At 40.5% G+C, this 24608-nt stretch overlaps 1 protein-coding gene across 1 annotated transcript in view; it reads right to left on the reverse strand.

Annotated features, from left to right (window-relative positions):
* Positions 1-24608, reverse strand: part of atrnl1b (attractin-like 1b) — a 100040-nt gene that overhangs the window by 65729 nt on the left and 9703 nt on the right. Inside the window, exons 2-17 of the mRNA XM_034309299.2 lie at positions 18466-18549; positions 18112-18225; positions 17780-17908; positions 16913-17121; positions 15328-15502; positions 15132-15219; positions 13594-13849; positions 12015-12198; positions 11054-11208; positions 9967-10051; positions 9496-9704; positions 7522-7640; positions 7251-7383; positions 4805-4992; positions 4245-4458; positions 3151-3333 (exon numbers count right to left, since the gene is read on the reverse strand). Of these exons, the coding sequence (XP_034165190.2) occupies positions 3151-3333; positions 4245-4458; positions 4805-4992; positions 7251-7383; positions 7522-7640; positions 9496-9704; positions 9967-10051; positions 11054-11208; positions 12015-12198; positions 13594-13849; positions 15132-15219; positions 15328-15502; positions 16913-17121; positions 17780-17908; positions 18112-18225; positions 18466-18549 (2525 nt within the window). The remainder of the gene's footprint in view (positions 1-3150; positions 3334-4244; positions 4459-4804; positions 4993-7250; positions 7384-7521; positions 7641-9495; positions 9705-9966; positions 10052-11053; positions 11209-12014; positions 12199-13593; positions 13850-15131; positions 15220-15327; positions 15503-16912; positions 17122-17779; positions 17909-18111; positions 18226-18465; positions 18550-24608) is intronic.

Genomic DNA, 24608 nt, shown 5'->3' on the forward strand with positions numbered 1-24608 from the left:
TCAAGAAAGGCCAGATTAGACTTCTTACATCATAAAAAAAAGCCTGACCAGTTCTGATGCAAGATTAACTTGTACCAAAATGATGAGAAGAGAAGAGTATGGAGAACGAAAAGAAGGGCTTGTGATCCAAAGCATACCACATCATGTATCACATGATGTGACAGCTGATAGAAGTAGCAGGATACATTTTGTATAGAGCTGTACTTTCTGTACTATAAAGCTATAGAGCTATACTTTCTGCTCAGATTCAGGCAAATGCTACAATGGCGTTTCACAGTACAGGTGGATACTGACCCAAAACGTGCCACAAAAGCAACTCAAGAGCTTCTGAAGGCAAAGAAGTGAAATGTTCTTAAATGACTGAGTCAGTCACCTGATCTCAACCCAGTTGAGCATGCTTTTCACTTACTAAAGACAAAACTGAAGACAGAAAGACCCACAAACAAGCAGCAACTGAAGGCAGCTACAGTAAAGGCCTGGCAAAGCATCTCAAGGGAGGAAACTCAGCATTTGGTGATGTTTATGGGTCCAGGACTTCAGGCAGTCGTTTACTGCAAAGGATTTTCATCCAAGTATTAAAAATAATCCTAATATTTACGATTATTGTACATTTGAGCCTGTGAAAATGGAGGGACTCTATATAAAAAAAAATTTTTTTTAAAAAGGCTGTAATTCCTAAACGGTCAACGCAATATTTTTTTTAAACCTTTGTTAAAGCTGAAAGTCTACACTTCTCTCAGATCTTTACTGTTTCATTTCAGATCCACTGTGGTGGTGTACAGAGGCAAAATTACAGAAATTGTGTCACTGTCCAAATACTTATGGACCCAACTGCATAAAGAGGAAAATATCTTGTAGCTTTAACACTCTAAACTAAAGGATATTTTGACCTTGTTCATAAAATATCAAACCAAAATCAATAATTGTGATAGCAATTTTAGTAATGAAATTGAAATTCAGCAGGAGTATAAATAGTGTACATGATTGTTTTTCAGAGACACACACTGCAGAGATGTCCAGCTTCGTGCATCTGGGCAAGCCTCAGCACAGAGAAAGTGTTTTTTCCCCTCTCAAGTGAACAAGTGACACACAGAAATACAATATATATATATATATATATATATATATATATATATATATATACATATATATATACATACACATATATACATATATATATGTATATATATATATACATACATACATATATACATATATATATACGTATATATATATATATATATGAAGGGCAGTGAAACGGGTGTGCTGTGAGATGAGCTACGGTAAGTAACTGTCACTCTGCAAGATAGAGAGATACATTCTGGTGACAAAAATATTTCTCCTAGTCAGAGATTTACAGACTCACACCACCCACTTCTGGCTGAGAGATTTTAATTCTTTTTCCATCAGAGTGAGCAGTTCGATTCAGTGAGTGAAAAGCTGGTGCACGAGCTCACACACGCACACCTGTCTTTTAGTTTGCAATGAAATTCTCTCTCTGGCAATAAGACATATGAGACACTGACAGTTCCACTGGAGCTTTTCTTGACAACAGAGAATTTTCAATAACTCCCAAAATCTTAACATCTAGAATGATTTTCCAGTGTCAAATGGAAAATGGGTAATCTCTTTGTCTAACATTCTAACTGAAGATACTAGCATTAATGTCGTTCAATATGCAATTAAAAATAACTAGATCAGCTCTGGAGTGGAGAAACAGAAAATTGTTCCTGTATCTTAGGGAGACTGCAAACTCGAATCCTGATGATGCTGCAGCCATCCGTGCCTGGGAGGCGAGGGAGCAAAATTGGCCATGCTCCCTGGCATATGCTTTCTCCTCTGTCAATCACAGTGACACTAGCCAATCTTGGGCATGAGCAGCAGCTCGAAAAGATGCAGTTGGTTGGCTTCATGTGTCTTGGAGGAAGCACATGCTAGCTTTCACACTCCCCAGTTGGTAGCTGTCATATAAGGGATATGGGAGAGCTGGCAGGTGGGTGGAACCTGGCAGGTAACCAAAATAATAATAATAATGACAAAAAAAAAAAAAAAAAAACAACGACAACAACAAAAAACACAATAACTAGACCTGGATATGTATGTTATCCTTCCAAAGTCTCCTTTTAAGAAAGACACAAAAAAGCAGTACTGCCAATGCTTGCTTGTTTCTTGATTTCTGTGCTTGCTCTGAGATCACCTAGATTGCCAAGAGGGAAATTCAGATGTTTAATCAGAGAAATTGCCAGGTAGTTCTGCTAATGAGATAAAAGAGGAGCTCTTGTCGGAGCCAGAGATCACTCTGATGCAGATTAGAGGTGTTTTTCTGTAATCTTAACCCCATTGAGAAACTATATTGTCAGTTACAGACGCACAAATAGAGTTGCAATTTTAAACCAAGCGATGACTTCCATGAATGAATGCGGGTTTGTACCCATTATTGTGTGTGAGCGTGTGTGTGTGCATCCAGGGTGTATTCCAGAGCCTTTGTTTTTCTCCTACAGCTTCAGAAGCTCTTGGAAACATTGTGTGCTACACTTAATTTTCTACTACATGCACTCTTAGTGCTGAAGCACACTTCAGCTACTTCCTGAATTCTTCTTCACATGTTTATTATGATAATGAACAATCCTTTGTTGCCATATTGTAAAACAGGATCGGGGCTACAAAATAAAAGAAAACAGAGATTACAAGACTAGCATGATATGTATATAATTTACTTCTGTGCATCTTAAAGCCTCCAGTGTAAAGGAAGTGACATCTGCATGTTGATGTCCACTGCAGATACTTGGGATCCATCAGCGATTCCTGACTGCATCTTCAATCCCAGCTGTGATGTCTCTCCTATGCAAATCTGATGTCGTGCTCACTGAACACTAAAATCTCTAGAACACTTACACAAGCTCTCACTTCAGACACCAACAAACACCCAAAACAAACAGCAGCCACAGATTGCCAACTCCCTCACTCTCACATCCCATTTTCACCTCCTTATACCCTCTTTCCTTTCTGTACCATCCTGTACTATACACACTCACTACCTTACACACTTACTGATATCCACTGAAATCAATCAATCAATCAATCAACCACAACAGCCCAATCATACATACTCCAACATGTGATATGCATCAGGTGGGAAGGGAGACTTACCCACACAGTCTCCGGTCTGCCATTCCAGACACTGGCCATAGGGGAAGGAGATGACATAGGCATTGGAGTCCACGCAGCGCTTGGTGCTGCCACACCACATGCACTCTGTGGCCTGGCTGGTGCAGTTCTCACAGGTCACATGCAGCGAGCAGGGTGTCTTACACGGACGTGCATTCCGGCTCTCTGCAGACACAAAACAAGACCCGTATCTCAGCTCATGAAGCAGTCTAGGAGCGAAGAGGATATACTAGGTTCTAACACTGCCAAATGTGCACTCTTAAGCAAAGAAATCACAAGGAGGAAATAATCATACATTTTTTGTGGACTCTTAACTGCAAAAACACTTTCTACATGACCCCAACTACAATAAATACAAATACAGTAAATACAATACAAATCATTGATGATATTCCCTTATTTTGCATTTCTTAGGCTTAAGAATAGCCTTTAAGAATGCCTTTGACAAAAGAAGAACGTACTGAAATCATTCTCATGCCTGGATCGGGAAGTTGTCGCGAGGTTGCGATGGAGATGCGATCACATGCATAACACGAGATGTGTTAACAAGAGTTCATCATGAGTGGGAGCAACGACCCCATGGAGTTTACAAAGAAATGGCAATCATGTAGAGGATGTTTTGTAAATAAAGTTACGTTTTGCTAAAAAGTGTTAAGTTCCCTTTGTAAGGAGACTTTTGGGACACCCTGTATATATGCTCACTAACCAGAGAGAACATAATGCTGGAATCTATGTAGAGCGCAGTTTACTTAACTTGAAAAATACTATAGCTTTTTCATAAATATTAAAATAATGCACGTCATAAATGCATTTATTAATGCAATAACCAGACCAGTTGTCATACAACAAGCAACAAGCGTGCAGGAAAACTAGATTTCAACAGACTTGCATTAGGCAACTTAAAATAGTACATAGTATATTAAATATTCGTCAGTGAATTTTTTGGTATGGAACAGATCTATCGATTTGTTTAGCTTAGCAATATTTCCAAAAAACAAAAACTCTTCCTCCAAACAGAAGAAAACAGAGGAGCCTAAACAAAGCTGGAAAGATGAATATGGTGACCAGAGCCTCACCGACTGCTTTCTCACAGATGAGGCCATCTGTGTTGGCGTTGCAGGGATTTGCCCTGAGCCCCGAGACCTGCGCTCTCTCCAGGTAGGCACAGAAGCCTGAGTCATTGGGCTCTCCAGGCAGCCACTGCAGAGAAGTGTTAGTGAAGGGAGTGTTGTCTTCCCAGCCCCAGTAGGACACGTTAATCTTCCTCAGGCCCACCCAGGGGAACAGCTTCTGCAGAAATTAAAACACATTAAGGTTTAGAGACACTGCATGACCTCACACGATGCAGAAGGAGGGCATGCAACAAATCCATGTTCATTTACATTCCTCTCTCTCTTATGGGCACATACACACACACACACACACACACACACACACACACACACAAACACACACACACACACACACACACATTGGTTTTCACTCATCTTGGTTCTTCTGAAATGCAGCAGCAGCAGTCAACTGAACATGATTTGTTTATAATCTTGAATTTGTGTAGCCACAGTTCAGAACTGATAAGTGGAATAAGAGTATAATGAAAAATCAGTGGCTTTGAATAAATACAAGCCACACACACCTTCTCCTGTTGCTGGTACTTCTGCAGTTCCCCAAGAACAAAGTCGACCTGCTTGGCAGTAGAAAGAGAAGCGATGATGCCACCCAGGTTCTTGCAGTAGTGCCGGGCGTTGTCGTAGCTCTCTCGGCTTGAGTTAATGCGCAGGCAGGCCTCGCCCACTTGACTCCATCCTTCTCCACACAACTTGGCTGCAAACAGCCACAAAGAGAGATGCAGGTGGGGACAGAATTAAACCTTCAGCAAAGAGTTCATTCCAGCTACTATCAAGAGCATTACCAATAAAATGAACAGTGCAGTACACTAACATATGGAACAATTCCATAATTTTACAAACTACTAAGAGAATATTGAGATATCTAAAATAAATAACTGCTACTTTCCAAGATTTCCTTATGTGAAATTCCCAAGCATCACCACAGATGCATCACTGAGGAAATCAGAGAATCAGAGCGCAAACACGAGCAGCTTTAAACACAAAGCTCACCATCACTTAAAAATTGCTACCCACAGCTATTCCACAAAAGCAGCAACATCACAGAAGTGAAGTTGAGCGAGCTGTTAGTCAGCAGAGACCCAGTTTTCATCAAAAGATCTCTCATCAAAAGCTCTTGGCCCATGCTCCCAAGAGAAGAGAGAAAATGTGATTGTGTATGGGTGTGTGAGAGACATGCTCATCAACATAGTAGTAGTAGTAGTAGTAGTAGCAGCAACAGCAGTAGAGGCAGTAGTAGCAGAGGCAGTAGCAGCAGCAGTAGTGGTAGTGGCAGTAGCAACAGAGGCAGTAGCAGCAGCAGTAGCATTAGTAGTGGTAGTGGCAGTAGTAGCAGCAGTAGTAGCAGTAGTAGCAGAGGCAGTAGCAGCAGTAGTAGAAGTAGAAGTAGGAGTAGTAGCAGCAGTAGAAGTAGTAGAAGTAGTGGAAGTAGCAGCAGCAGCAGAAGCAGCTTTATATAAATTTAATATGCATTACGGTGGTGTGACCTTAAAATACATTAGCTACTGTATTTATGATTTGTCCACCACTGAATAATAATAACAATAATGTTGTTGATGATGATGACGATGGCAGCTCAGCACCCATCATGCCAGTTCTCTAGCAGGTACACTGCCCTCTCTCATAAGTGTCTTGGTGTTGAGTTTGGCATTGTAGTTTATTTAGGGGTTTGATGAATGGGCCAGAAAAGCAAATTCCTGTTATTCAGTTCATGTGTGACAGGTGATGCATAAACTAGGCTTTCTACATCATGGAGGCTTTGAAAGGAATAGCAGCAAACAATAGTAAATAGACGGAAGAAAGCTCTTAGTTTAAGTGCAAGAATGCACTGAATGTTTGGCCACCGAATATCTTTGGCCACAAATAATATAAACTAGCATTCAGTTGAATGATTGATGATGCTGAATATTTCTCGCCGTTTTTATTCTTCCATGCTGGTTATTGATGACTCATTCAAACAGTGACGGCACATCTCTGGGAAATTCTCCGCTATGTGAAAGCACAGCAACCAATCAATAAGCCACAAAACAGAACAACCCTTTTTAGTGCAGATCCATGTTTGGAATAGTGAAATGCATCTGTGCGTGAAATTCAAGATGTGTTCTGTTTGCTACAGTGCTGTTCATTGCAAGCAGGAAGCTGTCATCATCATCATCATCATCATCATCGAGTATGTGGCCATCCATTCAGAACGGAATTTACCTCATTAACAACTGTTTTGATAGATTAAACCCTAGACAGACCAGAGCTCCAATAAAAAGTGGCTTATATAGCGGAATAAAGCCTTTATGTATGTTTACTTGCTTCGAGTAATAAGACTAGATTTTGTTTAAGGATAAAATTATGAATCGTTAATGGTGTACAGATCGTGATACAGACATAGATTTTACTAAAGCTTTCACTAAATGTGCAGTAAGTAAATGTGGTTTTACAAATTTTTGTTTGTTTTCTTAACATTTAACATGATTTTTGTTTTAAATCTACATAATCACTGTAATTACAATATCCATATTTAAACATATAAAATAAATAAAAACCCTGGTACTTGAGATTCTGTGTTTGGTATTTCACCAGTTCAGCCTAATGTGAAAATGCATTTGAACAAGTGATTGAACACCTGCATTTCTACATACAAGCTTGGACCTAGCAGCCTACACACAGTCTCATTAGAGGTTAATGTACTATAAACACAGGTGTAAATCTAGGTTTCCTGAGCAAAAAAAAGGCAGTGATGTTTCCAATCCAATTTTTTTTCCCCAGCAAATGGCTAAACTGACACAAATGTGAAAGAGAGTGAAGATAAAAATATTTTATTCCATGAGCTGGATTCTGTGAGCTATGACGATCTAAACCACCACCCAACAAATAAGTGTTCATAAACTAAACTGAACTAAAATGCCAACATGATTATAAAAGACAGTGAGGATTAACCCTTTTAAACCCTGCCCATCTTACCAGGGAGGGCATGACACTCATGTTGCTGGTGATCCCACTGGCAGTTAAGGTTTAAGGTGCAGCTCTTGCAGTTGGCCAGCTTGCTGCAGATCTGCTCATTTCTGATGGAGCATTTGGTGAAGTTTCTCACACTCTGCACAGCAGAAACACAGAACAGATTATTAAAAAAACTAATATTAGATAGCAATACTTATGGTCTGACCTGCAGTATGGCAGTGTGAAGTATGGAGGAACAGCGTGGCTCTCTGGCTCCCTCTACAAGACTACTTACAGAAGTGCAGTTGCTGAGGGCTGAGATGCATTTCTTGTCATCACACCACTGACAGCCATTAGTGTTTGCAGTACAACTGGTGCAGTCAGAGAAGCGGTGGCATCTCTCATCCACGGTAGCTAAAGGAACAGACGAGACGAGACAAGGTCAGTATAAGAAAGAGGAATAACTGCACTACAAAGCGAGAGAAGCCAAAGAACATGCTTTTAAAAACAACTCATGTCTACCTCCCCCTGTCTATGTGCATTAATGTTGAAAAAGGAAGTCAAGCAACCTCAAATTACTTCAGAAAAGAACTGCAGGAAAAAGTTCTACAAGAGCTTCTTAACACCTTAGAAGTTGAAACAAGGTAAGAAAGAAACAATAAGCACATCAAACACCCGTCTCGCCTATCCATTTACGCCCAATCAATAGCCCTCAAACTGCTGGCCTCATATAAAGCATCAAAGCGGCGCCTGCTTACATCTGTCACCCTCACCACACGGCGCTTTATTCTAGAATTAAGAGAAGACAATCACCCCATAGCCTTCTTTCACTAGAGGAAAAATAAGACTCCCAGCTTCCCCTATGGTGTGTCTCTCCTCCAAGACAAAGTGCACACTGATCTCTCTCACAACACACTCATTTCAGACAAGAGGTTTGAATTTCAGATCAAACAATTATCAGGGCTTAGCACCAGCACTACACAGCCAGAGGACAAACACATGAGCATTATGCACATCCAACTGCATGTGTGTGCATTGGTGTTTAGCTAAAGGCATGCTGAGGTTTTTTTGATGACTTCCCAATAGCTGCTCATGATCAAAGAGGGATGGCAAAGAGCTGTGCTCTCTCCCTCTCATTACAACAGCTAAATTGTGTGTGTGTGTGTGTGTGTGTGTGTGTGTGTGTTTGTGTGCACGCGCATCAGCTCAGAGCAGCATACACAGGTCATGAGGTGGGATGAGAGCTATTCAACTTCAACTAGCAATTCAAATGGGGAAATTATGTGGACTGAGAGTGACCCATTACATGATTACATGAATAAAAAAAGCAACGCTTACTGTTTTCTTTTCATCATCAAAATCAAGTTCACATAGCAGTCGTGTTTTACTTCCACAGCAAACATACTGTTTTAATGTTGTTTTGCTGATAAAGCGAATGAATTTTGTCAGCCAGTATAAGCTGGAACTGAGAGTCATCAATATTGATTTTTCCTCTTTTCCAAAACTAAAGGAACTGTGTGAAATCTGTCACACATCCAATCTATATTTGCTGAAGATGACTATATATTCGCTGTACATTACAGGAAAATAATCAGCGATGGAGTGGTGTCATGCCCTAACACCCTGAAGTTGATTATTATCCAATAACAGCACATCCCTAAATGATTCCTCTTATACATCAGCAATTTATAATTTACTGAAAAATAACATGTTGTACTTTTAAGTTAGTTCCTGTTATCACTTATAGCAACTATACAGAGTCATTCCCTCACCAGCCTCACTTTATTTCACTTGAAGTTAAGAGGCTTATAATGTTACAGAGAAACTGCAAAGTTTCTGTCCTGAAATCTTTCCGGTGTCTGAAAACTCATGAACGCCTTCACCTCTGACTGTTACAAAGTGCTGACACTGGAGACTCCATATGGCAAATTTCACCATATCAATGATTTTACATTAATCTTTGTTAAATAACACATTTAATTATTAGGCTTTGTTACGTGAGTGCTGTATTATGCATTAAAGTGAGCACATTAGCATATACCTTTGATTTGCCTTGTAGCCAGTGCTAACACCAAAAGCCATGCTGTTACAGAAAATTAATCAACACCTTCTGACCAATCAGAGTCAAGCCTACAATAGTGCTGTGATATAAATAGCAGTATTATTAATCAGGCAGTCACGCAACCCCTAAAACCTGAAGTTCGTGATGCTGGTTGAGCAGGTGTGGTATAGACGCTTGTCTCAGGAGAGAAGCTGCAGCAGCACGTACCAGGCTTGGCAGGGCAAAAGGACGCAGGTGTGCTTGTGGTAAATCTGGGCTCCCAGGAGAGACAGCGGTTCTGTCTCCAAACACAGCGCACCCCTGGACCTGCAGCCTCACATCGCTCCTGCCCCACAAATGCCTCACAGCTGGGCGGCCTGTAGATCAGCACATCGTTCAACAGCACGCTGGAGAATCCGCCAAACACATACATGGACCTGCAGAGGGATGGAGAGTGAGAGAGAGGGAGTGAGAGTGTTGTATGTTTTATACAGTTCATCAGTGAGCTGTATAAAAACAGTCCTGAAATAGTTTAGCTTTAGTTTAATACAATCTAAATGCTAAAATGTTTTTCAAATAGTGTCTAGTGCTTCATCACAAAAACAATCAAATCGAATATTTCAATCTTGTACCTGAATAGTAAAAATGATTAAAAACTGCACCCCTTAGTGACCTACACATTGTCACTTAGCTACTAACCCATTACTGGTGACAGCAGTGTGACCAAAGCGATTAACATCTCTGTGCAGGTTTGGTCTGGGGAGGACCTTCCACTCATCACATGCTGTGGAAAATGAGAAAACCATTAGCTTGCCAAACTCTCACTAGTAAATTATCATCACAGGCACTATTAACCCACACAACCCTCAACTATTTTAAAGCATATTTCTCTTGAATGACAACCACTTATAACAAAAGTTGTATGCCCAATTATTCATCCACAGTATCTTCCTCTGGACATCACACATGGCTACCTGAATATATCCTAATTTCATAAACAAATGATAACAATTTAGTCATTATCATAAATGAATCTTCATCATTGTTCATGTTCAATTGTTGTGATTTCCACATGAAGATCTTTTATAAAACATGGTTAATAGACTTGCTATGGTCTGGAAATTGCAATGGAGATGTCTATTATTTTATTTCTCTCCTATGTCAGCTAAGATACAGTACTCTCACAAGTGAAAATGTCACAATTAATGGGGAAAAAAAACAGATTATATCCCAAATAGCTCTGTCTTGGACATATATTACACTATATTGGTAAATATTATACATTAAATTATACACTGTACATAAACATTTCATTTAAGCTCAAACCTACAGTTGTAATGAGTGTAATTTTGTGCATTACTGTACATACAGTTTATTCATTAAACTAGTCTGTCAAAATACCTGATTAGACAGTAAGTTCTGCAGGGAGATAAATTCAGCCACGGAATACTCACTTAGCCAAACTATCATTTTTTTTTTTAAATCATTATCTCCAAAACGAGCGATGTCAGTGCTTAAGACTACACAATAAGCTGGGAAAACTTGATGGGTTGCCAAGTTCAGCTAAGAACAGTTTATGTATTAAAGGCAGTCCACAAAAAGATACTACTATTTTTTTAATTATATTAACCAAATAAAGTCAATTTGGTCAAAATTCATCAGTATGCAATCATCAGCATGCTTACAAAAACTATTTTTGAGTATCAGAGAAGTAAAAATGTACACAACTTGCCTAGATGGGCTTAAGCAAACAGACAAAACAGAGCTGTTAGTAGATAGTTCATACCAATGTCATAGGCCAGGAAGTCAGCAGAGAAGCACTTAGCACCATTGCTTAGAGATGTATCATTATGGGTGTTTCCTCCAAAGATGAGCAGAGTTCCTCCCAGCAGCACTGCTGAGTGGAGGTAGCGTGGGTAACCGCTCTCTTTCAGAATAGTCCTAAACACAGCAGGAAAAATCCTCAGGAAACAGTCAACCACACTAAGAGGTAATGTGTGTGCAGGCTTTCCTCAAAGCTGGAGTCGAATGTTAGAGAGGACATTTAGATTCATGTAAACTGTCACTGTGATGAACTGCATGCTCTTAATACATAGTGTCTAATGGCACATACTGTATGTAGCTTAACTGCTACTTAGTCAGAAAGAGATACAGTAATAACCTCACTGTACAGGTCCTGACTGATTTCACATTCAAAACTTCAGACTTGCCTTATTTTACTCTTTTATCTGAGTTGTGAGCATTCATGTCAAACCTAAGCCAGTTAACTCAGAATTCTAACAGCCTTGTCTTTACCACCCTGAAAAAAAATGCAAAGCCAAAATGTCCTGAAAAACTTTGTTAAATGTGGCAACTCAATTCAATTCAATTTTATTTATATAGCACTTTTAACAATGGAAATTTTCACAAAGCAGCTTTCCAGAAATCTGGATATAAATTTTAAATTTATCCCTAATGAGCAAGTCAGCTGCCTGCACACTTCAGAAAGAGAGGTTCTAAAGGCTTCTTAACTGGCTGTGGTGTTTTTGATCTAAGAAAAATATGACAGTAAGTTTTATTTCCCTCCCATCATACTTAATAAGCTTTGGTTATCCTAAAGACAACAGATGAATGAGAAATTAAATATAAAATATTCCAGAAGCTGGCTGAAATGATTGAGACCTCCATAATAATAATAATAATCTAAAAAATACTAAACTAATAGAAGAGATGGACGTTTATGATTGTGCATGTTAATGGACACTCACCAGATGCGAGTGTGCACCTCGTAACGGTACAGGTCATCTACAAGGCTATATTTATTAGCAGGGAGGGACTTGTAGCCTCCGTGCACGTACACACTCTTGCTGCCGGCATCATACACACTGCTGTGGCCGTAGCCCCCCTGAACTGTGGCTCCTCTCGTATCAGGAACCAGCCATGTGTTTGTTTCTGTGGTCAGAGTGAACAAACCATAATGCAAAATAAGTGCATGTGTGTGCATGGATAGCACAGCTGAGACAAAACACAACGCAATTAAAAAAAAAAAAGCCATTTTCTTGAATTCTAAGCTACTGTGTATTCGAGTTTGTTTAGTAATGAAGAACTGGTTTATGGCATTATAGCATTATTAGCTGGTAAATAACTCCAACTGAAACTTACTGAACTCTTATCTGATTCACAGAGCATGTTAATCATAACCAAAGAAAGAATTATCTAGAAAAACCCAAGAATGTTCCATTACCAAGTGACAAAACACATGCCACCAGTGATTTCTGATATAAGGGGTATTCAAATGAAATTTGTAAAAGTCCAGTTCCATAACATTCCAGCTAACATGACTGAATGGGAACAACACTTACCTTTTAACGCTTAATCATTATTGATAAGTTAATGGCTATAAATAACAGAAGAGATTTTTTTAATTTGAGGAAGGGAGAATAAAATATACTTCTCTGTCCAATCACCTTTAAACATTCATTTCATCAACCTTTTAAAATAAGCCAAATTGACAGTTTGCTGGTCTGACAAAAGAGGGCAAATAAAAAAATAAATAACAAATTTAAAAAAAGGAATCTGTGAAAACTCTCCTCTTTCTAACCTAATACTCCAGAAAAAAAAGCAAAAAATCTAGCCAACTTCATTGTATGTGAAGTGACAATACAGCCCATGTCTTGTATTTATAAGGGCATATTTATTTCTACTCCCCCCTATATATTTCCCCATAAATATATCTACATGTTTATTTTATTTTATTTAATATTTAATTTATAAAAAAATTTCACATAAAAGTGAAGAAACTCTGGCAACTCAGTCAACATGGTTTGACAGCACACTCTCAGAAATAAAGGTACTAACCGTTACTTTTCCTCGTCACTGCATCTTTTGCAACTTTAATATGTAGCTTTTAGTTGGGAAGGTGCACGCAGTGTACCTTCAATAACTTTTCTGAGTAAAGCTTTAAAAGGATTACTGGTACCTTAAATTAGTTTTAAAGGGATACTACATTCACTTTCCCAGATGAAAGATGTAACCTTAATGGTACTATGTGAGAGACAAGGAAAAGTACAGTTTGGTGTGTTTATTAGGAGTACCCATGGAGCTACACTACCATCTACTGTGCCTGTAGTGTAACTGCATCCTCACTTAATCTCACTTAAACTTAATCCTCACTACACTCCTGACCGTCATTTAACTCGTTCATTATTATACATACAACCAACCAGATAATATTTGTCTACATACTCCAGCCTCTCAATGGAGACTCGATGCGGACCTCACAACACTGTTGGTACCAATTTGTACCACCTTCCCTGCTACTGAACATCGAGTCAGTCACACACTCACTGATGTTGTACTCCTGCACGTTGCTGATGTAGCTGTAGATGGAGGAGTAGCCGAAGATGACCACCATCACCACGTCTCCTGTGTCCAGTTCAGCTATGTGTGCAGAATGACCCTCCACCGCGTAGACCTGACCATGAGCCGGCGTGCTGGGAGATTGTTGAGCCCATGACTTACTCTGCATATTAAACACCCACAATTCGTCTGTTACGTTGCCCGAGCCCATCTCCAACTTTCCCCCGAACATGTAGAGTTTATCCTGCAGTGACGAGCCACAAAGACACAGACAGTGCAGAGAAAAAGAGGACTGTAATATATGCAAAAAAACAAAAAAACATATTACAGTGTTAATGGTTCATCTCTGATCAATGCTGTTTGAAATGAAGAATATAAAAGAAACTTCTTAATTATAAGAACTAAAAAGGTGACGTAAAAAGAGGTGAATTTAGTAACAAAAAAAAAAAAAAAAACAGGCTTTCAAACTGACTCGGACTGTTTGAGCGTGAAAGCTGCTTTTCAAACCCAGTCTCTGAATGTGATCTCTGATCCAACTTAAAACAGTAAACTTAGGCTCCCAGGACTGGGTGATAACTCCTTTAACGCTTTTCCCTAAAAGTGGGAACAACAAAGGATTACCTTCTAGTTTTATGAGGAAAGAAGTATTGCTGTATATATAAGTAAAGTACAAGAAAGTAAAGTGGATTGAATAAATTATACATTGTTTATATAAACGTTTGTAAGATGTGTGCCCATTCTCTATTGTTCTGCTAAATTTACAGCAGGAGTAATTTATTTAATGGTGAAATTGGTCCACAGTCCAGAATGTCTATGCAGCCAAAAAAATATAAAAAAATAAATCAATCTGTGATGACATTGCCTTCTGTGAACAAGCCCATAATCAAATCTGGGGGCAGACAACTCAACTCTAACCTAACTTCTACTTAAGCAAACTCTGCATGACAATTTCACCATGAGGGTGCAACCAGACTCGTCCACGTCCGCAAGGCAAATTTAGGAAGTATTCTGGGAAATAATTTCAAGAACTCAGTGCAATCCCTACTGGAACAGAACTAAAATTGCTGGTGTGCAGAGGTGCATTGTTGCCCAAATGCCCGGAACAAGCACGTTACATATACAGGTTTTTCATTCACAGTTGCCCGCTGGTTCAGTACGCTGCTGATATAACAGTCACTGCATTTTTTTTATTTCACAGTACAAATGCATCATAAAACCTATTACACAAATCTCATCTATTCTCATCTATTCTCTCTCATCTATTTTCTATAGTTTGTAATAATGCATTAGCTTGTGTTTTTATTTAACTGGGCCTCCAGAAAAGCATAACATGTGACTGGGCAAGCACACTGGGGCTTCTACTTGCCCGGAGGGCTAGCTAACGAATACCATTTGACCACCCCTGGTGTGAGTGCTTTATTATTTCTTAAACCACCCAGTGCTGCACTGTTTCTCACCTCGCACATATATGTTCAGAATTATAATGTTCCCTGACCACCATATAGAAGTTTCAAAAGTCGTGTTACCTGATAGAGTGTGAGAGAGTGGCCATATCTCGACACAGGCCCACTACTGCTAGCCACAGTGTTCCAGGTGCCACTATCCAGATTATAACTGCAGAAAGACAGGACAATAAAGACCATTTTATGATCAAATTGAACAAAGATGTTCAGTGTAAGAGCATTACACTTCCCAATGACGTAAATTAATTCAGTTACTCACTTTAGAATCATCTGGAAGTTGCTATAGTTAAACGTATAGCCACCAACAACCCACATGACCTTCTCCTGAACCACTGCCTTATGGGATGCCCTCCCTAGTGATGTACCGAACGGCTTCACTGTGGGCATGACCCAGTATGACTCAGTAGAGGGTACAGAGAGGGAGCAATCCGGACCTGAGAGAAAAAGAGAAATACAGCATGAAAAAGCATGAAAGAAGGCTAAATCTCCTGGAGTCATTATAATCCCATCTCTATAATCCCAGGGCTAGCAACACTATGTGGCCTCAATAAGTAGCATGTTGACACATTCTGTCCCTAATTCATTTTTTTCCATGTCTATTCTCATAGGGCCACTGGCCCTTATGGGATTATTTGATGTCAAATCTGGAGAAATAATTGGGTCCTTGGCACACTGTTATCATCATGAGACCGAGTGCTGATTGTACAACACAGCAGAGGCTGCCGCAGTGTGAAGGAGCAAGAAGCACTGGCACGTCATCACCAGTAGAGGGAGACAGTACACATGATTATTTACAATCGTATTGCTCTCTGAGTGTGGCTGAGCTGCATTGCTTTTATATTTCAGAGAGGAGAGCAGAGGAGAAGAAAGAAGAGAAGGGAGAGTAGAGTAGTGAACAACAGAAAACAACAGAAGAGAAAACAAGAGGAGGGAAGCGGAGATGGCTGAGAGGAGAGGAGAAGAGAGGAGAGAATATGATAAGAGAGGGGTGAGGGGAGGGAATGGTTTAGGGGAGAGGAGATGCTAAAGGAGAAAGAAGAGGACAGGAGAAGAGAGGAGATCGTTGAGGAGAGAGGAGCGGTGCAGAGAGGAGAGGTGCACAGAGGACAGGAAAGGAACGAGGAGAGGAGAGGAGAGGTGCGAAGAGGACAGGCGCGGAAAGGAGAGGAGAGGAGAGGTGCGGAGAGGAGAGGGTTGAGGGGGAGGAGGGGAGAGGAGATGAGAGGAGAGGAGAGGAGAGGGTTGAGGGGGAGGAGGGGAGAGGAGATGAGAGGTGAGGAGAGGAGAGGGTTGAGGAGGAGGAGGGGGGGGGTGAAAGGAGAGGAGAGGGTTGAGGGGGAGGAGGGGAGAGGAGATGAGAGGTGAGGAGAGGAGAGGAGAGGGTTGAGGGGGAGGAGGGGAGAGGAGATGAGAGGTGCAGAAAGGAGAAGAGAGGAGAGGAGAGGGCTGAGGGGGAGGAGGGGAGAGGAGATGAGAGGTGTGGAAAGGAGAAGAGAGGAGAGGGCTGAGGGGGAGGAGGGGAGAGGAGATGAGAGGTGCAGAGAGGAGAGGAGAGGGCTGAGGGGGAGGAGGGGAGAGGAGATGAGAGGTGCGGAGAGGAGAGGAGAGGGCTGAGGGGGAGGAGGGGAGAGGAGATGAGAGGTGCGGAGAGGAGAGGAGAGGAGAGGGCTGAGGGGGAGGAGGGGAGAGGAGATGAGAGGTGCGGAAAGGAGAGGAGAGGAGAGGGCTGAGGGGGAGGAGAGGACAGGTGTGGAGAGGAGAGGGTTGAGGGGAGAGGAGAGGTGCAGAGAGGAGAGGAGGAAAGGAGAGGTGAGAGAAGAGAAGGACTGTATAGACTGCAGTACCTTGCCAGCTGTCATTGCATACACACAGCTTTTCCCCAGTGAGGTCGCAGTAGCCGTGGTCTGGGCTGCCACAGTTGTTCCTGCAGTATGGGATGTCGCAGGCCTTGCCCTTCCAATATTTATCACACTCACAGTAAACTCTGCTTGCTATGGAGTTTGAGGTGGTGCACTTGCCATGGCCTGAGCAGTTATTTGGGCACGAGTTTATCCTTTTAGGACAGAGGAAAAGAGAACATTGAAAGAGAAATTTGCCAGGTAGTGGGAGGGCTACAGAGATAAAAATGAAATGAATGTGGATAAGCTCCTGGTTATTAAAAACAATGAGTTGTGACATGCGCATGGTGGAGAGGAGACTGACTACAGAGCTGCCTTTTCACTCTGATTACAGAGAGCAAAGGCAGCTCTCAAAACAGAGGCCACCTCTATAAGAATATGTATTCATTATTAACGTTAATTCTCTACCTATTAGTATTCCAAGACACATTTAATCAAATTCACTATATTCATAACCCAAGTGCTAGAAGTGTTACCAATAACAAATAGCTTTATTTAGCCTTTATTAGTAGCACTGGCTCACTGTTTTCAATACGAACTATTCATTTCAACTGTTAAAGACTTGCTTCTTTCAATTTAGCTGACATTCTGCAATTCTACACCCATGTGTCCTGGTGGTCTTCCCCAAGGTCATTCACTGTCACAGGTTCCAAAACTTCAGGACACTTCTTCTGTCTCCTTTGTTAAAGAGTGTTTAATACTTACAGATTTCCTCATTCCTCAACTGCTCTTTGTATGTGTGCACACATATTTGTGTTATTCTTAGGCTTTGGAAAGCCACTACAGGAATTAATCAATCTTGCTATTACTTACGAGTAAAAGATCTCAAATCCAGTCAGGTTGTAGGCTGCGTCACTGAAAAAGTGCAGGAGTGCATAGCCAGAGTTGGTCTCCACTTCAGGGACGGTCTCATTCCCCGGAACCTCTGGCACAATGAGACCACTGTAGGCCAGGAACAATTAAACGTTAGCCGACCTGACATCATGTTTCATTCTATAATACATTAAAAACACAACTCCATTTATCATCCCGAGCAGTGAGGCTCAACAGCCCATTCATTACGAGGACAAAAATCATAGAGCACAAACCACTGAGTCAGCTGTGAAGCCAGAGCACCGGGGAGAGGTGGGAGGGACACTACTCACCTGAACACAGCTACTAAAGGAGCGTAAATGGAGTCTCCATCATAGACATACATGTGGTCCCAGCTACATTCGGTCGCAAAGTGGTTAAAACGCAACCTCAGCACAGCGTTTGGGCTGCAAAACAAAAGCAGCGACTTCATTTTTTTCATACTTCTTTTCAACTGACTAATCTGTAAGCCTGGATTACAACAGACTTGTGTCTGTGAGTCAGAATGTGGCTCTCCACGCCTTTTCTGATAACATAGCGAGGATAATAACAGCCCGTGTGCACTATTGTAGCAATAGGAGGTTGCAGATAGTGTAGGCGGTAAGTAGCAGGTGAAGCATGAGACAGATTTAGAGAAGGACACTTACTAGCCCTCAATCAGCCAGGTGCACTTGGTTTTGTACTTGTAGTTGATGGGGCCATCAGTCAGGTACCCTGATGGATCAGTCAGCCTGAAAGACAAAACTCCAGGTCACAATCAGCGGGCAAACTCTCACAGAGGAAGAACACAGTGAAGACAGCAGGCCTACACAGTACATGCTTTTTTTATTTTAAATGAGTTATATATAGCGTTCTGGATGTGACTATATTTCAGACTAGTTACACAGGCTCTTCTTTGTAAGGGAAGCACTGGTTTCTGCAGTTATTCATGACCAGATGGACTCAAGTTTGTGTGGGAGCAATTCTAGGATGATTCACCAAACAGTAAAGCCAATCGGTTCACGCCCCCCACCCCCCCGTGCCGCACCAATGAGAGACAGGAACCCTGTGGAGCAACAGAACTCGGTTCTGGGTTACGTCACCATGGAACTCAAGCTGTGTGTGCCATGGGCTGCAGTGCCTAACTCCAGCATGTTGCATTGTTTGCGTAAAGAGGGCCTTTGTCTGTTGATGTCAGCTCGAGAGAGCGAATCTTTATAAACAATGCCTGCAATATTCTGGAGACACGCTCTTAAACAAACACATTTAATTCTTCTCAGATAGCCAAACAGTCCTCAAAGCAAATTTGAAAAGGAAATCAACCCACATGTTTTTAAAAAGACCTCCTGTCCACACTTTTATTGTTGACTCTTGTGGAAAACACACCTTGAAATGGATGAGAGGGCAAAACGCAAAATGTTCAGTCTCTGTGTTGTGTGTAAATTAAACCATTTTCACTGCTGAGAGAGTTGTGAAATAACCACAACTCCACATTCAACAGGTGCATAAACATCATACTGTAGATTCTAACATGCACACTGTACTTTGAACAGCAGCAGCAAAGGAGCAAAAAACAACCTATCTTGCAGGTAGCAATTACATTTTATTAACTCCCAACTTAAACAGAAAAACTTTTCCTTATGACATTTACATTTACCTCATTTGGCTGATGCTTTTATTCATAGCGACATAAAACTGAGCAGTTTAGGATTAAGGGTCTTGCGCAACAAAAAATAAAGAATAAAGAATATAGCAAATGACAGTGGTCTCAATACAGGGGAGGACAAATCAGAAATTCATTAGCTAACCCACTGGGCAAGTGAGAGCTCCTATGTGCTGTCCAGGCTTATGTTTTGGTATCCTGGAAAACTAATTCACTAGGCAAAAAAGTGGTAGCTAACAATGTAATAATGTACAGTGAGCTAGTTCACTATCTCACTACTGTATTAATACAGACACAATCAAGTATAGAAATTTCTGAGTAGTGGATAACTCAGTGCAGCTGTAGTCACTGTCTTCTTTTAAAAGTGCCTGAGGTAGTACATGTTTGTGCCTTCCGTGAAAGCTCAGCAAGTTGTTGCCCATCGATTTGGCTACGGGTTATGTTTTTTTTTTTTTTTCTGAACATGCTATATAGTTACAGCATAGAAGTGAGTTGCACCATGAAGCATATTATTAAGTACAGTATACATACCAAATTCAAAAATGTATTTTGGGTTACTAGCAAGCAGGGTTTTTCTTTCTTTTGGATACTGAATGAGAGAGAAAAAAAACTCTAAACACTAGTAGCCCATTTGTCCACCGTGCATTAACCATGAACACTGAATGAGCATAATACATAAACCAAGAATTCTATATAGCTTGAAAATACATGGTGTCCTAAAAGTCTCCACACACAGGGGACTGGGTTTGCCAGCTCCAGGTCGGTTGTGCCTTGGTCAGCGGATGTTCTTGGACACTTCCAGTCTTTTTGATTTTGTTAATGTTTCGCAACAGTGTCATGTGTTACGTGCTTGCCATGTTTCCTGTTAAATTACATCGCAACCTTGCGACAGCTTCCCGATCCAGCCATGAGAATGATTTTAATACTTCCTTCTTTATATATATATAAAGTATGAAAAAGTTTGGAAGATATTCTGCTAAGCAGTGTTAATCTTCCCTATGTATGGAGACTTTTGGGACACTCTGTAGGCAACACCAAATTATATAAAATCTTGCTCAATCGTAATCTATTAAAAGTACAAGGGAAAACAAAAAAAAATACAAGCCAGTATTGGGTCTCTGGTAGGAAATGCAGCCAATTAAACCACAGCCCCGCTGTCTCTTTGCCCTATATCCTTGATGTCTATAATCAGGCAGAGGGCAATTTTTAAGGGCAGTGAAAGATCATGAAGACCATAATCAAGGCTTTCCACTTCCTCTCGCCTGCACAAAGGGGAGGATCCATCATCCTGGCTCAGTTGTGAAAGAGCACTCAAAAATACAGCCTCCCTCAGAATGCTGTAGACAGACAGCAGCTACGCAAGCAGGAACGATGAGCTGAACTCTAGGAGGGTCAACAGCTTAATTATTCACCATGCCTCCATGAATGTTTTACAAGGCACTTTCACTGCAGATATATCTGTATCTAGCCCAACAAACTTTGGAGCCATCAACAGATGAGCTCAGATAAAATGCATCAAGACTTAATATAAAGTCAGTGCTGTAACGCACACCAGCGCTTTTGCTCGGTGCTGTCGGTCTCTGGAAGGAGGTGAAGACGGCAGACTGAATGGTTGTATCCCCTGCAGTGCGTATTCATAGTGGGAGGCTACATGTGCAGGGCCTCAAATGCTGCTACTCTAGTGAGTCTAGTTACAGATCATGTTTCTAACCATTAGCCTGGTTCCTGGTCATGTGAATAATCAGTCTATTGATATCCACCTATGGCTTTGTGTCCATGAATACCCACAAAACATTATCAGCAGTGGACAAATCATGTATATACACATCAACTAGGTTAAAAAGCGGTAGCTAGCGTAGTATAATACATTTATACAGGTTAAGGGCTACTGATGTGTCCACAGATACACAATATTCAAATTCAACACAATTTCAATAGTCTTGTCTCTCAATACAACACATTTCAATATAGTAAAAATAAGCATTGCCTGAATATATGCTTTAGCTTTCCATTTTCAGTTGATTAAAACATTCAGCACTATAGAAGCACAATAATTGAAACTTTATAACAGCAGTGTTTTTGTGATCCATTCAGATGCAGCACATAAAGAAACAAAAGCTGCGCATTAGAGTGTAACAAAACTCAACATGGCTATGCTTACACTGGTGTGACTCACAAGGGGGCGAAGCAGAGTTTTCTCAACGCCATGATGATTACTTTAGTCCGGATTGAATGAGCAAGAAAGGCTGCCTGTCAGACACGTTTGCGGTTTTAGCGCAGTGTACTGTGCTCATATCCGGCAGAAGCAGCACACTGTAATGTTTTGCTCGGCAACTCACTGACCGTCAGCTTCATAACTTACCAGGAAGCTGAAGTGCACCCTTACACCAGACCTTAAAGACTTCTAGCTCGACTTCTAGGGGAATCTTCCAGCTCCCTTTTGCTGCTGACCGTATCCATCTATGTGTTCCCCAGCTAACACGTTATATACTAGCATGCTAGCGTATGAAAAACTCTGTGCTCAGAGGAAGCATGTTTTTAAACCCCCATACCCTCTCCTGATTGGAGATAAAATGAAATATACTTTTTCCAAAATTGGAGTGTGATATAAGCAGCATTTTAAAACAAATAGTCTAATTTATTATGCAGCCTGTTGAATGTATTTTTCGATAAAGAGATGAATCAAATCAATAGCCTCATACTGAATGACAAAATATGCCATATCGTTAAACCCCTATTGTTCATGCATATATTATTTATTCCAATTCAAACTGGAAAGGCAGCAAGTTCTTACTAGTGAACAACCCATGCACATTCTTATCACATTTAATCATGGACTTAGAATCAGTGGCACAATATGTGAATTTTTTCTCCCTAGATGAAATCAAATCAAATCTACGTGATTAATAATGCATGCATTTCGGAAAACTACTCCCACTGACGACTTCTAAGAAAACCATGAAGATAAACCATCAGTTCCAGCACACATAAAGCATGTTCACTTTCCTGACACACCTCAGTGTAAATGTGGCGTAGTCTGTATTACAGCTCGATGTCTATGGGATTATAGACCTGTTATGTGACTGTTAATATCCTCTACATCTGGGAAGTGAGTAAGAGAGGCAGTGTCCTTAAGGCAATGAATCAGACGGAGCTCTCTCTCGGCTCTTAGGATGTCTGGGCCAAGGCCTGTTCCATAACAACGCCATCAATCTTGAGAAAACGCATCTTGTTACCACCACACACAAAAGATGACATTCTGATCGGCCATCACGCTTCACTGCTGTTCATGTGAACGGAATGATTTTCACATGTGCCAATTTTTGAGGACAAATTGGCATTATTCATCAAAAAAAAAAAAAAAAAAAAAAAAAAAGGAATCTTGAACAGAAATAGCTCAGCAGTTTAGGTTCAGTGATAGTGACCAGCAGACTGTGAGTCCAAATCCAACATTCAATCATATTTATTCTAAATTTCATAACAATTGAAACAAATTTATTGTAATTAACTGCCTCCTATTTATCAAGTGTGCCAAAAAGTGTAGACCTGATGGCAGTAACTGGGCTCATCAGACACACATCAGTAAAGATCAGCCTAAATATAGCACAGTGATCAAGACAACTGGCCGAGCTTAACCCAAATACCAGTCAGCTTTACTTTAGCTACTAGTCAGCAGTCTGACGCATGGACGATTACTCGACACCTCAGACACAACACAGACACGCACTCACGCATGGAACACGGCGTGACAGTTAGAAGAATTATATATTGCAGTGTATATTTAATAAACGGAGGTGCCTAGAATGAAATGGTTTCCTCAGTAACTGAATAGCGTCAAGACTAACGTTCAAACAAAATTAAGATGCAGGACGAGTGAAAACAGGAATAAGAATGTCCATCCCTATAGTGAAGCACTGAAAATTATTCATACAGCCACCCTGACCATTCAACCTGAGCTTGAGAGGTTGTGCATAGAGGAATGGGAGAAGATCCCAAAATCCAGGAGTACAGTATAGTATAGTATCAGTATAGTATAGTGTAGTATTGTATAGTATAGCATTGCATAGTTCACCCACTAGAACTTCTAAACAGTCGTATGAGGCTTACAGACACTGGCATTTAATGAACTGAGGTTTTCGTTCATTAACACTATTAATGCACTAGCAGTTTATAGCATTCTAAAATTAAAGTTACACCAACCATGACAACGATAAAAAGCAACGCAATACACATACAACGTGTAAAGTGCCAGTTCCCTTTAGAAGTCGGTCTGGTCTGCACATGCAATACAAGCCAACTATTAAAGTACGTGCAAAATAATTTAGTGGGCTTTGCGTCATGCCATGACACAAAGACCAAAAGAGAGCCAACACATCGTTGAGTAAGTCTGGGGTTCAGATATAATAAGCACACTTACATCATTGCATAAGTGTTTGAGAAACTTCCACAGCTTTTGTTCAGGCCAAGTCAGAAAACTGCAGCCAAAACTGAAAACACTCGCAAAGTGAGCAGGTAAGAAACATCACTGAACAATGATGTCCTCTACACGAATGTAGAAAAGACTTATTATATTAACACATGCTCAGCTATAAGATTTCTAATACATTAATTAAAGGCATATCCCAGACCTCTAGGCTGCAATATGCCGGGAGTAGGCTTGTGCTATATAATGGTTTAATCATTGATTTAATCATGAGTGTATGGTGGACTTTACTAACATTAGACTAAAATGTAGTTAAACATCACTTAACTATACTTACTAAGGGTGTCATTTTCATCATAAAAAGATTAAATAGGCCTACAACGCAATGACAAGTATCAAATCTAACACTTTACAAATAATGTTAATGTGACAATAATTATAAAGTGATTAAATAAGCTGTTTTTTTTTTTCTTCCTCCCCTGCACTGGTCAATGCTCAGCTTTGAGCAACAGATCGACGGTAAAAAATGTCAGCCATGCGAACATTAAACAACCAATTTGTAAATGGATTATATCGAAAATGTACGTTGCATTAGTACACAATCACCTAAAAATCCACCATCTTGCTTTTTTTGTGATTTCGCGATTGCAGTAAGCAGTTCCTGACTACACAGCTGATATTATAATTACACTCCCCCACTCTTTTTAAACATGAGATGGTGGAAA

Source organism: Pangasianodon hypophthalmus, chromosome 12 (genome assembly GCF_027358585.1).
Source record: "Pangasianodon hypophthalmus isolate fPanHyp1 chromosome 12, fPanHyp1.pri, whole genome shotgun sequence".
In the NCBI taxonomy this organism is placed as follows: Eukaryota; Metazoa; Chordata; class Actinopteri; order Siluriformes; family Pangasiidae; genus Pangasianodon; species Pangasianodon hypophthalmus.